This window comes from Tuber melanosporum (genome assembly GCF_000151645.1).
Source record: "Tuber melanosporum whole genome shotgun sequence assembly, scaffold_7, strain Mel28".
Classification (NCBI taxonomy): Eukaryota; Fungi; Ascomycota; class Pezizomycetes; order Pezizales; family Tuberaceae; genus Tuber; species Tuber melanosporum.
The window spans coordinates 866,919-882,646 of NW_003299117.1; the positions used below are offsets into that span (position 1 = coordinate 866,919).

The 15,728-nt window shown below is 46.7% G+C and overlaps 1 protein-coding gene; it reads right to left on the reverse strand.

The window, feature by feature from the left end:
• Window positions 1–1,735: 1,735 nt before the first annotated feature.
• On the reverse strand, window positions 1,736–3,397 carry GSTUM_00010420001 (uncharacterized protein). XM_002841272.2 has 3 exons: window positions 3,047–3,397; window positions 2,686–2,769; window positions 1,736–2,612 (listed from the first exon to the last, which is right to left on the reverse strand). The coding sequence occupies exons 1-3, from the start codon at window positions 3,080–3,082 to the stop codon at window positions 2,289–2,291; spliced, it is 444 nt and encodes a 147-aa protein (XP_002841318.1). The 5' UTR covers window positions 3,083–3,397; the 3' UTR covers window positions 1,736–2,288.
• Window positions 3,398–15,728: the final 12,331 nt, after the last annotated feature.

Sequence of the window (15,728 nt, forward strand, 5' to 3'; positions counted from 1 at the left end):
GTTTTATGAGTTTTATGGAAGTACCTAACTTGGTGAAATATTCTTTAATAAATAATATTATAGCAGCTTTGTGTAAAAATATAAAAATACAATACAGCTCGGCTTGGTTTTTGATATCTACTGTCTTGACCATTGTCTCAGCAAAACTGGGGTGGTGGCGAACAGGGGTATTTGGTGGTTAAAAAAGAACCCGTCAAGGTTAGGGTTGCAGAAAATTATTGGTCATTGGTCCCTGTTTGCCAACACCCCAGTTTTGCCGCGACTAAGGTAAAGACTGTAGCATAACAATAAGATGCCCAGGCTTGGTGTAAAAAAACAATAGGTTTATAATATTATATAAAAATACAAGTACAATATGGCTTGTCTTGAGTTTTGGTATCTAGCTTAATAAGAATATGCCCAGGCTTGGTGGATTCAAGTTTTATGGGTTTTGCAGAGGTGCCTAACTTGGTGAAAAATATGCTTTCTTTTTTTTTTAGATTATGTTAGCTTTGTGAAAAAGATTTACCTAGTATTAGAGTTAGTGTCTTGTTGGCTTGGTGTGTGAAAAGCTGCCCTTTGTGGGGTTTGCAAGGTTCTTCTACTTGGTGAAAATATGTCTCCCCAGGGGATATGGAATGTCTGGTCACTGAGCCAAACCTGGCTCTAAGAGTCTGTTTACGGCTTCAAGATCCTGCTTTGGGGCTGTCCCGAGCATCATCTAAGATCATAACGAGTGATCTCGGATGACTCACAACTGACAGGATTGCCACACAATCATACGGCAGCCCACGGTATCACAGCAAATGAATTACAAATTTGACTCAAACCGCAACCAACCCCCCAAAGTGCGTATCATACATAATATGGCACTATGCTCGAGTAGAGTTAGAAAACGGTAGAACGGAGAAATCAAACGTCCTCGTTAGGCAACGATCGATCGATCGACGGGCAGAAACATCACTTGACCGACTCACACACCATAGGCCCTGAGCAAGCGTTCACAAATGACGAAATACTCAAGTACCGGTGCTCTACGAGTACCGTACTTGTACGAGTACAGCACTCGTAGGCTATCATGTAGGGATCCTAACTAACCCTAGTACTCGTAGCTACCGTACCACGATGGCCCAGTATCCTATTTATTTATTGATTTTCAAAGAAAAAGAACTGGTTTTGGGAGGTTTGTGGGGTGGCATCGGTACTGCACAAGTGAGAGAGAAAGGAAGGAGGGGAGGAGGGGAAAAGGGAGAAAAACGTGGCCTATGATATATATTATTGTGTCATAACGCTGCAGGTACAGCGTTGTGCTGTACTATTTCTGTTCATGATAGTACAGTACCCGAGTACTCGAGTAGGTTAGTTGGGAGAGAGGAAGGAGGTTCGGATTTCTCGGTGCTATTATTGTGCTCTTCTGTCAATAAAGTGCGGCACAGTGCTGTACAGAGAATGGCATATCGGGTAACCGAATTGGATTTTGAGGTAGGCATACTATCACCAGCAGCAAATGAAGTGAAAAAGGGAAAGAGGGGGAAAAAAAGGAAAACCAGATGCCACAAACTGCTTTCGCATTTTTTTTTGTGGGAAGTATGGAACGGAAAATGGTAGCAGTTGTGATTCCCTATACCGAGAGCTTCGAACCTTCCTGCTGTAAGAGGCACATCATACTGGAGGTATCATACTCCCTACGGTACATTGATAGCATTAATAACACACTGTCCCGTATTGCACTGTGCTGTATGATATGCAAACACAACAAAAACACAACACGGGGGGAAAGTAAGGGAAAAGAATGAGAATGATGGGAGTCTTCTCTTTTTTTCCCTTTCCCCTTTCCAAACCGCGACAATAATAAGACAGACTATGATAGACTAGCTCAGCTTAACTTAACCTAACCCGAGAAATGCCGTGGGACTATATCGGCTATTGATCCAAGTGATGATTGGAAATTGCTAGGGGAGGGAAGATATAGTTCGAAGTGTGTATGAAGTGGGGTGAAGTGAGGAAAACAAAAAAAGAAGAAATAAAGGAAAAAAAAAACAAAGGATTTCAAGAGCACCACCAGTAAACCAACAAACAGCAAGAGCAAGTAAATAGGAATAGTAGCAGACAGATGGACACACAGACAGACAAGATAAGACGAAAAAACAACAACCGTATTTCCCATTTCCCAATGATAATAATCTCCCATACCAATTGCGTCCCCTAGCTTCCTTCCCCCACCTATTCATAAGGCTGAAAGAAAAAGGAAAGACGAAGAAGAAGGTGAAGAAGGTGAAAAGCCCCACGAGTTCTAAAGAAAAGAGTGCTTAATGGGAAGGAATGGGCACCGCAGGTGCAGCACTCCCTCCAACGGTCTTCTCAGAAGCTACCGCCGAAGCTTCCTCAGCGTCACCGACGTCCTCCCCTTCAGTAGGGGGCTGCGAACCCATCGGGCTCTTAGCATGCAGGAGGGGACTTTCTTTAACGGGAGATCCCGAGTTCCCGCTAGCGCCCGTGGGCGTGCCCGCGGCGGTGTGGTGAGGGATGTTCTCGGGAAGTGGGTGCTGAGAGCCAATGTTTGTCACGCCGACATCCGAGGCTTTACCGGCCTTTGAGAGGGCGTAGTCGCCCGAGTCGAAGTACTTGCGTTCCTTTTTTGTTTCCCCATCTCGCCGTTAGATTGGCGGAGTGAAGTGGGACGGCGGGGGGGGGGGGAAGGAATACTTTAAGTTTATTCTTGAGAATATCTTTCTTGGACGGAAGTTTCCCGTATAGTCTAAAGAGCCTCTGCTCCTCTTCATTCAAGGACTGCGAATCGTGAAAAATGCGGGACTTTAGGAAGGTGTGGTCATTCGTTCGCCGGGAGGGTCTCGAGCGATAACCCATTGGCGAAGAACAACCTCCCCTCCAGGTTTCCCTCTCTTATCGTCAGTTTTTGGTCATGCTTCTGACAAGGTAACGTGGTATAGCTCAAAGCGGGGAGAGAAGGTAGCGGGTTGGGATTATCTCCCCCTTCCTCCCTCCCCTTCCACGAGATAATCCAATGCGGGGAGGTGGGGTAGTTCGAAAGAGAAAAACCACTCACGCTGATGTCCACCTTCTGCTTCTGATGAGGATTCATTGTCATTTTGATTTGTGAGGTAGGAGAGTTCAAAGGTAGAGAGAGCTGGTTGTAGTTGGGTGGGTGGTTATGAAGAGAGAGGCTTTCGCTAGGTTTGATCGCTAGTCGATTGCTTGTCGCCCTTGTGAAAGGGTTGGTGTGGTGAGTGGGACGTGGGGTGTGGGATGAAGGGGAAGGATTTGGGAATTTGGGAGCGTTTTTAGGGAAGCCGAAGGCCCGGTGGAGCGTTGTTGTTGTTGGTGAAAAGGCAACGTCGGTCAGCGGCGGCGGAAAAAAATGGTATGAAGGTTCAGGAGTATGATACTAGCATAGTACAATAGAAAGGATGGAATGGAAAGGATGGATGGAAAGATGGATGGAATTTTTATTTGGTGATTTTAGAGACTTTTTTTTTTGCCCTTCTGTGGAGGGGTAATTACTGTAATGGATCCAAGAAATGTAGACACCTTCCTTGTCCTGTCACCTGCAACTGGCTCGAGATGAAGTGAATATCTAGGATGATGCGGCCAAAGCACAGCACCACTCCACCACCCAATATATATATATATATATATATCCACAGTCCTGTTGACAATCTACCAGTACCGGTATTCTTTGCCATGATATACTTGTAAGTAAGTACGGCGTTCTAAACGGAAGTATTCGAAAGATGAACGAGCTATCCGAATTGAGAAACCCATCAGCGGTCTGGCCCTTATTACAGATGGTGAATACCACCATCGAACGGGTCCCTCATGAGGGGTGCGCATGGTCAATCTTTTCCTTCCTAGCCAACTGCGATCAACCGTCTCCCTAATCTGTAATGTTGTTTCCGTGCATTGGGCCAAATTGACAAAGTAAAGAATGTCACGGACAGCCCACTAAGGTTATGTAAAAGAACGGGGAAGAGACGGGGGCAATTTGGTATTTCCAGAAAATCGGCGATACAATACGTACGATAGCTCGATACTAATCATTCGAACATGCTGACCCTCCCCGAAGCTGCGTGAAAGTATCGGCAAGTTACCTAGGTGTATTAGAGTACGAGTAGCATGGCTACGATCAATGGCGCCAGAGTCGAATGTTTCCGCATACTGGTACCACCGGAATGGTCCTAAAATCAGGTAATCTTTTCGATACGGGTACTCGAGTACCAGTAGAGTGCTGGTGAATTTCGGCAGAACAAATTATGCGAGCCGGATGGTAGTCCAAGGTCATGATGGCTATGAAGAGTCAGGGGGTACAGACTTTTGAAAGTGGGGAAGAAAAACGGTCATCGTCAAGCTCTCTCGCTCGGGAGCAGATGTTTTCAGAAATCAACCCGTTTGAAACAGCAAGCCCCCGGGGCCCAAAATTTCGCCGAGGCAACGAAGTAACCATCCCATATTTCCCTCCACCCGCATTTTGGTCTCTATGGCCTCGGCCCGGCCAAGTTGTTCCCGGAGTCCTCTGATCTGCCTGTGTATGCTTCTGACGTCCGGCTCCGTTTCCATTGATGAATTTTGAGCTCCCCCCTCCCTGGGCCTCGTCCTCAAGGTCCTGGCCCTATGCCATATTGTGGTGTCATTTCCTTCCAACTCTTTTTTCGTGCCATCCTTTGCAGGTAGTATCACACAATGATCTTCTTCATCCTGTACATCTTGTACGTGTTGTTGAAGCACTGTTTCCAGTGCTTTGAGGCATGGTCCAGGCGCAGACCATGTTTGAAGTATTCTCTCGGGAACCATCCCAAGTCTTCCTTGTCTCCAAAATGTGTGGGACACCCATTATTGTAACACACCATCCAACTCACGATGTTGTACTTTGCTTTCTCCGCTGGTTCTTTGATTTCGTTGTCGGTTGGCTCCATGAATGAGTACTCAGGACTCATGGTTATGATGTGTCAGGGGCTAGCGCCCCAGCCCTTGTGTGGTTTCAAGGGCACAGGAGTGTTTCCCTCACCTTTGTCTTAGTTGAACATGATTATCACCTTGGCTGGGCATGTGGGGGTATCGTTGGTGGAAGGTTGAGAGGGCATCTTGTGCATTTTCGAAGTTGTGTACGAAGTACCAAGCTTTGTCATATTCCAGTGAATATCCAGTCCACTTAGCTCAGTATTGCAGGTGGCCGTGAAAGAAGTGGGAATCGACTATCTTGTCAAGTTCATATTCTGGTTTTCCATTGAGTACAATTGGAGGGGAGGAATAATCGTTTATGAGAAAAACTTGTTCTTGTTGTATAGTTTGAGGAGTAAGATGTGGAATGTGTTGTGTATTCTCATTGAGGGAGGAAGATCAAGCTTATAAACTTGGTTACCCACTCATTTCAGTATCCAGAATAGCCGGATTTTCTTTTAGTCAAATTTCTTTAATGGCTGTATTCTATGGATATTTGTTAGGAATACCAGAACCCGATACCTAGGAATGACCCTAAGTAGAGCAACCCCACTTGGAATTGGAATTTCTGGTCTCCAACACCCGCATCCAGCTCCCTTACGGGGCCCATGCGTCATGATATATATTAATCTCAGTTGCGTCCTGTGACTATATTACCACAGAATTGAAGGTGTTAGAATAACACCATATACGTCGCCGCCGTCAGTCCGACAAGATCCCGTTCACAGGTTATATGAATTGGGACCATCGGCTAGGTCTGGGAAGTGGAACGGAGGGTTTCTGTCAACTACTCAGAGAGTTACTTGGCTCCAAACACATGATACCTTTGGCACGGGCCGTAGGTAACGGGACGATTTCGTACAAAGAGATGGTATCAAATGGTAAAGGATCTCTACTGGAGACCAATACATTTACATCTACCAGAAGAGTCTAGAACTCCAAAAGACACTACCAAAGAAGCCAACGAGCTTCACAGAGTATTGCAACTGGGTTTCGGAATACGTTGTAGTCATGGGGTGATTCTCAATACTATAATGGCTATTGAAACCTACTACCCAGAGAGCAACCAAGGGTTGCCGATGCAGCGATTAATTACCAATCTGGTGGAATAGCTTCCTGTGAGTTAATAGGAAGTCATCCAAAGAAAATCTATCTGTTGAGTATGGAGTTACAAAGGATCGGAGTCAGACAACCTATGATAGTTGTGATGACGACCACCTTTGCAGATATAGCAGTGGATAAAACTGATCATTTTATCAATGGCGAAGACAATTGGAGCCAAATCAGTTCGATTTAAGAACTAGGCCATAAGTCTAAAGACTCTGCTAATTGGTATATTACTATTGGGGACAGTACATTTCCTAAGAAGAAATATCTTAATTACCGAAGAGGGTGTGATGGTTTTCAGGGTCCACAAGTGTTCGCACCTTGGAAGAAAACTCGATGTTGCGAATTACTATTAAAGAAGTACATAGTTGTATGATAGATAGATGTAGTCCGCGAACACTCAGACGCGGAATATAAATATCGAAGTGCCTCCTAAGCTTTCGACATCATCAAGCAATGGAGAAGAGACCTTAACAATATAATATTGTTTTTATGATTCTACCCTACTTTACCTATTCTACTTCACTCCTAGTAGTCATAAATGAAATGAGCAAAGTCTGTGCCTTCCTAGACAATCTCTGTCTACAGAAGCGAATCTCGATTAGCCTAGACAACTTTGAAGTCTATCAAGTTTTTTCCGCCTAACAATTTCGCACATGTCTCACGTAGGAGTTATGGGACATGCACTTGGCAAGTGTGCCTTGCAAGCATGCCTTGAAGGTATGCCTTGTGTATATGATTTATGTTTAGTGCATGACCTCATTATGAGGTCATAGGTTTTGTGCATATGACTACTTGGATTCATATGATTTGTTTATTGCGTTATGATTGGTTTATGAGTTTTCACACATGACCTTGTTATGAGGTCATGGGTTTTAAACATATGACCACTTTGGTTACATGGTTGGTTTGTTATAATTTGGTTTAGCACATGTGACCATTTTGGGTCACATAACTTGGGGCAGGAAGAATACTATATGAGGAGGCTGGTATGGTCGAACAGGATAAGTTCTTCATGCTTTGTTCTAAGTACTTTTCCTCGTCCTTGCTGTCGCTTCGCCCCACATGATTCTTTTGCACCCATGGTGGGCCTTGATACCTTGGATTCTGGGGGAGATATCTGAGTTCGCTCAGTAGTTCCTGGGGCTCTTGGTGTTGAGATCTGTTAGGGGTTGCGTGGCGGATTACTTGTTTGCTTCTCGTTTTGTCGCTTGCTGGTTATCTCATGATATGGGCACTTCGAGCACTTCATCACGGTCACATACGAGCCCCTTTCGGTAAAATGTCTATGGCTTCCTGTCTATCATCTACTCGCAGGTTTCGCGTTTGATTGGGGGGATTGAAATTTGTGTTTGGGGAGATTACCTGTGTGGTTCCTTGGGCCAGCTCATGTTTCTTGTTGGGTTTTAATGGAGTCCTTAGTTCTTGCGATACAAAACGCCCTTGGGTTAGACTGATGACCTTCCCAAGTTCAACTCATCATACTGACTGCATAATTCCTCAGGTAGTAGGAGGGGTTGGTACCCACCCGGCCCCTCCTTGTTACAATATGTGTCTACTGTTGGAATCCTACGATGTCGTTTATCACTGTTCCCTTGAAGGTTTGTCCTTGCAGCATTTACCGTGGTTCAGTCAGGCATCTCCTCCTCGCCTCGGTAGAGATGGCTTTGACCCTGAAAACTCTTACCCCCTAGTGTAGTTATTGTTGCTGCCTGGGGTGGTATGGGACGATTGGCTACCTGACACTCGTGTTGTCTTTGTGTTTAAGTAGTTCAGTTGCCGAATGAGGTTGGCGGCTTTACCCATTGCAAGTGGAGTCTACCATCTATTTGTCTGCTCATCTTCGTGCACCCTTCCCCATCACGTCGCGTCAGTTGGGGGTGCCTCTTGCCCGTTGTTCAGTCTGTACCTGTCGCCGAACCTGTGGGGCTGGCTTTGGCTGGCTCTGCTTACTCTTTCCTGGCTCGATTGGACTTCAGTTGGGCTGGGTTGGATGGTATGGCTGGTGCCGGTGCCTTTAAGTGTTGGTGCTGACTCCTTCATGGCTTCTGGCTCTGGCTAGTGGGTCCCCCTTGGCTATACGATGTTGGAGGTTAGGGCTCTGATAGTATGGCCATGACCAGTAGCTGCCGGTGGGGCTCGGTATAGGCTGTCTTGTGGCTATTGGATGGTTGATCTGTCTGCGGGGCTGGGGGGCTGGATGAGCTCTGTGGCGTCTGGTGTGTGGGGCTTGAGGGGGGCTGATTGGAGGGGGAGAGGTACCTGCGAGCACTAGTCGGGCAAGCATCAGGTTGGGCGAGGCCTAATTAAGTGTTTCCAGTCCAGCTTGAGTTGTTGGGTGAAGCTGCTGAGTGCTGTAAAGCTCCCCAAGGGACCGGCTTGCTGATGGCCACCTGTGCAGATAGTGGGTTGCGACCACCTAGTTGGACTTGTTTGGGTCTTGTGCGCTAGGTTTTGTGGGGTTTGTTTGATTTCTTTGGTTTAGCTATAGGTCTGGCAGGAGGAGGCATGGCACCATGGGTGGGAGATAGGCCCTACTGACCGTCTTGGTCTGTTACTACCTCTATGTATTTCCTATGTTTATGATGTTTTTGTTTGGGGAATAGGCAGTAGGTACAGGTCCTCCTCACAGGTATGCTCTTCGGAGGTAACCGGCAAAGTGGGTTCATAGGGTTGACGGCCTGGCATGCGGGTACGAGAGGTGGACATGTTGGTTACCTCCTCCATGCCATTGTACTGCCTGTAGGTTTAATTTGTGTGTTTGTTGGTTTTCTACTGTAGAGGAGGTTTTATGAGATGGTTTTCAGACCAGGTAGTAGTGATTTTATGTTTTCTTGGATGAGGAAACTGGTCGAGTCGGTCTTTTGCTCAGCATCAGCTACACTTAGTGCTGGTTGGCTTCATACCAGAGGAGTTACGGACTTGGATCGGGGCGGGTGCTGGGTTGTTTGATGGTCTTACAATTAGTTCTCATGCGGACATGACTTAAGGATGGCAGGTGCGAGGTGGTAGACCTAGTTAGCTTAGGCTTAGTGGTATACCGGTTAGTGGTATCCCTGTGCTGGTGGGGGCTTGTCGTATGCCAGTGTTGGTGGTACAAGTTTAAATAAAATTAGATTGAATTCTAAGTACTTTTCCTTGTCCTTGCTGTCGCTTCGCCCCGAGCGCTTCTTTTGCACCCATGGTGGGCCTTGATACCTTGGATTCTGGGGGAGAGATGTGGGTTCGCTCAGTAGTTTCTGGGGTTCTTGGTGTTGAGGCCTGCTGGGGATGTGTGGCGGATAACCTGTTTGCTTCTCGTTTTGTTGCCTGATGGTTTCTCAAGATGCTATCACTTCGACCACTTTATCACGGTCACTTACGAGCCCCTTTCAGTAAAATGTCTTCGGCTTCCTATCTATCATCTACTCACAGGTTTCGAATTCGATTAAGGCAGATTGAACATTTTATTTGTTGGGATCACCAGTGTTGTTCTCTTGGCCAGCTCATGTTTCTTGTTGGATTTTAACGGAGTCCTTAGTTCTCACAATACAAAATGCCCTTGAGTTAGACTAATGACCTTCCCTAGTATCAACTCATGGTACTGGCTGCATCATTCCTCAGGTGGCAGGGTGGTACCCGCCCGGCCCCTTTTCATTACATTTTTGTTTCTACAGTTGGAATCCTATGATGTTGTTTATCGCTGTTTCCTTAGAGTTTTGTCCTTATGGCATTTATGGTGATTGAGTCAGGTGTCTCCTCCTCGCCTCGGTGGGGATGACTTCGACCTTGAAAGATCTTACCTCCTAGTGTGGTTTTTCATTGCTGCCTAGGGTGGTGTGGGATGATTGGCTGCCAGACACTGGTGTTGTCTGTGTGTTTGAGTGGTTCGGTTGCGGATTGTAGTTGGCGGCTTTACCTGTTGCCAGCGGGGCCTACCTTCTGTTTGTCAGCTCCTGTTCGTGCACCCTTCCCCTTCATGTCGCATCAGTTGGGTATGCCTCTTACCCATTGTTTGGTCAGTGCTTGTTGCTGGACTGGTGGGGCTGGCTTCAGCTGGCTTTACCTACTCTTTCCTGACTTGGTTGGACTTTGGTTGGACTGGGTTGGATGGTGTCGCTGGTATCAGTACCTTCAGGTATTGGTGCTGCCTCCTTTGCGGCCCCTGGCTGTGACTGGTTGGTCCCCCTCGGCTGCAAAGTGCTGGGAGTTAGGGCTCTGTTAGTGTGGCCAAGACCAGTAGCTACCTGATGGGGCTAGGCATGGGCTGTCTTGTGGCTATCGGATAGTTGATCTGTCTGAGGGGCTGGGGGGGCTGGATGTACTCTGTGGTACCGGGTGTGTGTAGGGCTTGAGAGGGGGCTGATTGGGGAGAGAGAGGCACCTGTGAGTACCGGTCAGGCCTGCCTCAGGTTGGGCAAGGTCTAATTAATTGTTTCAAGTCCAGTTTAGGCTGCTGGGCAAAGCTACTGAGTGCTGTAATTCTCCCCAACGGACTGGCTGACTGATGGCCACCTGTGTGGATACTGGGTTGTAACCACCTGGTTGGACTTGTTTGGGTCTTGTGTGCTGGGCTTTGTGGGGTCAGTTTGGTTTCTTTAGTTTGGCTATGGGTTTGGCAGGAGGAGGCATGGCACCTCTGATGGGAGATAGGCCCCACTGACCTTTTTGGTCTGTTACTACCTCTATGTATATCCTATGTTTATGATGTTTTGTTTGGGAAACAGGCAGCGGGTACAGGTTCTCCTCACTGGTATGCTCTTCAGAGGTAACAGGCAAAGTGGGTTCATAGGGTCGACGGCCTAGTGTGTGGGTGCGAGAGGTTGACATATTGGTTGCCTCCTCCCTCCCATTGTATCGCCAGTAGCTTTAGTTTGAGTTGCGTTGGTTTTCTACTATGATGGAGGTATTGTGAGAGGGTTTTTAGACTGGGTGGTAGTGATTTTATGTATATTGGACCAGGAACCTGGTTGGATCGGTCTTTTGCTCAGCTTCGGCTATGCCTAGTACTGGTTGGCTTCATACCAGAGAGGCTGCAGACTTGGACCAGGGTGGATGCTGGGTTGTTTGATGGTCTTGTAATTAGTTCTCGTGCGGGCATAACACGGAGATACCAGGTGCGGGGCTGTAGACTTAGTTAGCTTGGGATTAGTCATATACCAGTTAGCGGTATCTCTGTACTGGTGGGGGCTCGTTGTATGCCAGTGTTGCTGTTACGAGTTTAAATAAAATTGGATTGAATTCTGAGTACTTTCCCTACTTCTTTCACCCCATATTGGACGTGAAGATTTAGTTTTAATCCAATCAGAGCCCTTGATTTCTATCTCACGATAGGCTTCAAGTCTTTAACTTCGAATACCTTTTGGGGACTTAATTATTATACCTTCTTCTATATTTGCTGGAAGTCCTTTCTTCCTTTTACCTATCTTTTCACTTGTTCACTACAGTCACCTCCTCATGATCACAATGGCTAAGCTAGCCTCCGCCCCCTCTGCCATGTCCGCTCTACGTTCATCAGTAGTTTTGTCTTGCACTGTCGAGAAAAACTTCGCCCTGGAGGCCAAAGTCTCACGCCTTCAGCATTACGTCTCTGTTCTTTCTCGGCACTTTCATTGTGCCGGGAAAGACATATCTGCCTTGTCAGGTGCCTTCTAGAATGAACGTGCTGTTAATCCCGCTTATCTTATGATGTTGGTGTAACGTGTTTGCAGGATGCTAATCACGTTATCGGTAATAGATACGATAGTTGGCAGGTGGCCTGCTCTTCCAGAGAGGAGGCGAGAGCTGAGAACTAAAGGTGGCTTCGAGGGTATACTGAGGAACAAAGAAGTAACCGTTCGACCAAGTATATTGAAATACTATCTGTCGAAGTCTGCCTTTTCTATCGTCGAAACAGGCAGTCTTTAAATATACAAATCTGTTCATGTCTAGCATGAACGAAACTAATCAAAGATATCAATCGATACACTTTGGTGAAACTAAATAAGTATCAAAGCGATACTTAAAACAAAACATAAAACAAAAACCAAGTATCAAATGATACTTAAAACAAACCAAGTATCAAAGCGATACTTAAAACAAACTAAGTATCAAAGCGATACTTAAAACAAAAACATAAAGCAAAACCAAGTATCAAAGCAATACTTAAAACAAAACATAAAGCAAAACCAATAACCGAGTACCTGTACCGGTTACAGTTGGCGGCTGATGCTCTTATGGTTATCCCCTCTTTACCTGTCACCTCAGTCATTTGGGTTACTACGGTAGTCTCGGTTAGAGAGGGGTGAGCTAGATACTGAGGGTTCTCAGGGTCTAGCGGAGGAGCTCCCTTGTGAGAATGTTGCTCTGAAAGTTATCCTGGCCCCTCCTGCAACTGTGGTTGTGGGTGGTGGTGTGGGTGGACCAGTTCCTGATTCATCGGGGCCTGTTAAGGCGCTTACTCCTGGTGTGGGTGAAGTGGATCCTGGTGTGGCGACACTAGCTGTGATGGTATTACCTCCTTCTGGGGGGCAGGTGCCTGAGTCCTCTGTAGCTGTGCCCATAGCTGGTCGGGGTAATGCCTCTAGTGGCGTCCCTTCTGTGGCAGTGGGTGGTGATACGGGTTGCCTGTTCACTTCTGTTACTAGACCTGCACCTGGGGGTTGGAAGAGGAAGAGAAACAAGAAGCACTGGGTCAAACAAGACCAGACCTCACCTGTGCCACTTGTTCCTGACTCAGAAGAGTCATCGCCTTCACTAGTTTGCTACCACAAACTGGCTACTACAGAGTCTACAGAGGGAGCTGAGGAGTTGGATGAGGAGTTGAATACCTGGGCATGTTCAGTCAAGTACTGACAGCTTAGGGACTATCTTAAGGCTGCTTCCATCAAGGTTTTTGGGCTGTACTGCCAGTGTGGTGCCCTCCTGATTCTCTACAACGGTTCGTACCCCCTTGGCTAGGGAGCACTCATCTGGTAAGTCGGCTTTCCCTCAGATCTACGCGCTTGGAAGATGGGTGTTTCTTTTGTTTGGGAACGGGGATGAGTACTGGGGTGGCCGGTGGGGTGTCCCGAGATCATTGAGTGGGGGCACTCTGGTGGGTTTATATTGTAGAGGACGTTTTTGCGGGGTCAGATTCAGGTGGCGGTAGTGGAACCTTTGTATTTTGTACGGGTAACTTAGATGGCAGGTGGGCTGGGTTGTGGAGGACTTTTCTTTACTATTGATGGCTTTGTATTTAGTGTTCATATTAGGGCATGGTGCAGGCATGTTAGAGGTATGGGGTTGGATGTCTAGTTAGTTCATAGTAAGTGGTATTCAGGATACGACAATCTGGGGGCCCAGCCCTGGGGCTCGTCGTATGCCAGTGTTGGTGGTACAAGTTTATATAAAATTGGATTGAATTCTACGTACTTTTCCTCGCCCTTGATATCGCTTCACCCTCGCATTTCTTTCACACCCATGGTGGGCCTTGATACCTTGGATTCTGGGGGAGATATCTGAGTTTGCTCAGTAGTTCTTGGGGTTCTTGGTATTGAGATCTGTTGGCATTGCAAGGCGGATTACTTGTTTGCTTCTCGTTTCATTAGCTGCTAGTTATCTCACGATACTGGCATATTGAGCTATTCACCATAGTTGCTTACGAGTCCCTTTCAGTCAATGGTCTTTGTCTTCCTGTCTATTGTCTACTTGTAGGTTTCACATTTGATTGAAGGGATTGAACTTTGCATTTGTCGGGATCATCCATGTCGTTCTTTGGGCCCGCTCATGTTTCTTGTTGAGCTTTAATAGAGTCCTTAGTTCTCATGATACAAAATGCCCATGGGTTTGCTTGATGACCATCCTGCGTCCTCAACTCATCGTACTGGCAGCATCATCACTTCTCAGGTGGCAGGACAGTGCCTGCCCAGCCCCTCCTCATTATATTACGTTTCTACAGTCGGAATCTTACAATATTGTTTATCACTGTTCTCTTGGAAGTTTTGTCCTTGCGGCATTTACGATGGTTCAGTCAGGTGTCTCATCCCCACCTCAGTGGAGATGGCTTTGACACTAAAAAGTCTTACCCCCTGGTGTGGATTTTCATTACTGCCTGGGGTGGTATGAAACGATTAGCTGCCAGGCACTCGTGTTGTCTGTATGTTTGGATAGTTCAGTTGTAGATTGTAGTTGGCAGCTTCACCAATTGCAAGTGTGGCCTACCTTCTATTTGTTTGCTTCATTTCACTCGCCCTCCCTCCTTCATGTCGTGTCATTTGGGGGGTGCCTCTTGCCCGTAGTTCCATCTGTGCCTATTGCTAGACCTACGGGGCCGGCTTTGGCTTGCTCTGCATACTTTTTCCTGACTTGGTTGAACTTCTATTTGACTGGGTTGGATGCCATAGTTGGTGCCGATGCCTTCAGGTATTGGTGTTACCTCTTTTATAGTTCCCAACTGTGGCTGGTGGGCCCCCCACAGCTACACAGTGCTGGGGGTTAGGGTTCTGTTAGTATGGCCAAGACCAGTGGCTGCCTCACAGGACTAGGTATAGGCTGTCCTGTAGCTGTTAGATGGTTGATCTGTCTGAGTAGCTGGAGGGCTGGATGGTCTCTGTAGCGCCTGGAGTGTGAGGCTTGGGGGAGGCTGATTGGGTTAGGGGAGAGGCACCTAGAAGCACTAGTTGGGCCTGCACCAGGTTGGGCGAGGTCTAATTAAGTGTTTCCAGTCTGACTTGAGCTATTGGTTGAAGCTACTGAGTGCTGCAAACCTCTCCAATAGACTGGCTGGCTGACCGCCACCTGTGCGGATAGTGGGTTGTAACCACCTAGTTGGACTTGTTTGAGTCTTGCGTGCTGGGCTTTATGGGGTTTGTTTGGTTTATTTGGTTTGGCTATGGGTTTGGCAGGAGGAGGCATAGCACCACAAGTGGGAGATAGGCCCCATTGACCTTCTTGGTCTATTACTACCTCTATGTATTTCCTATGTTTATGTTGTTTTGATTGGAGGATAGGTAGCAGGTACAGGTCCTCCTTACTGGTGTGCGCATCAGAGGCAACTGGCAAAGTGAGTTCATAAGGTCGATGGCCTGGCATGTGGGTGCAAGTGGTTGACATATTGGTTGCCTCCTCCCTGCCATTGTGTCGCCTGTAGCTGTAGTTCGTGTAGTTGTTGGTTTTCTATTGTGGTTGAGGCTTTGTGGGACGGTTTTCAGACTGGGTAGTAGTGATTTTATTTTTGTTGGACAAGGGACCTGGTCAGGTTGGTCTTTTGCTCGGCTTTGACTACACTTAGTACTGGTTGGCTTAATACTAGAGGGGCTACAGACTTGGACCGGGGTGGGCCCTGGGTTGTTTGATGGTCTTGTAATTAGTTCTCGTGCGGACATGACTTGGGAATGGCAGGTATGGGACTGTAGACTTAGTTAGCTTAGAATTAGTGGTATTCTGGTTAGCAGAATCCCTGTGCTAGTGGGGGCTCATTGTATGCCAGTGTTGGCAGTACAAGTTTAAATAAAATTAGATTGAATTCAAAGTACTTTTCCTACTTATTGTTATAATAAATATAAAACTCCCTTACACTTTTTATCATTATCATGACCTTTATTATTATTACGCCAAAAGAACTCTTCATAGAGGAGAGCTAGAGAAAGCTTACGATAATTATTTCTGACAAAAGACAGAGGTCTTGTACTATCGGTAATGTTATTGGTTCCTACCTAACGGTTTATCAAGACTCATTAGTCTCAAAC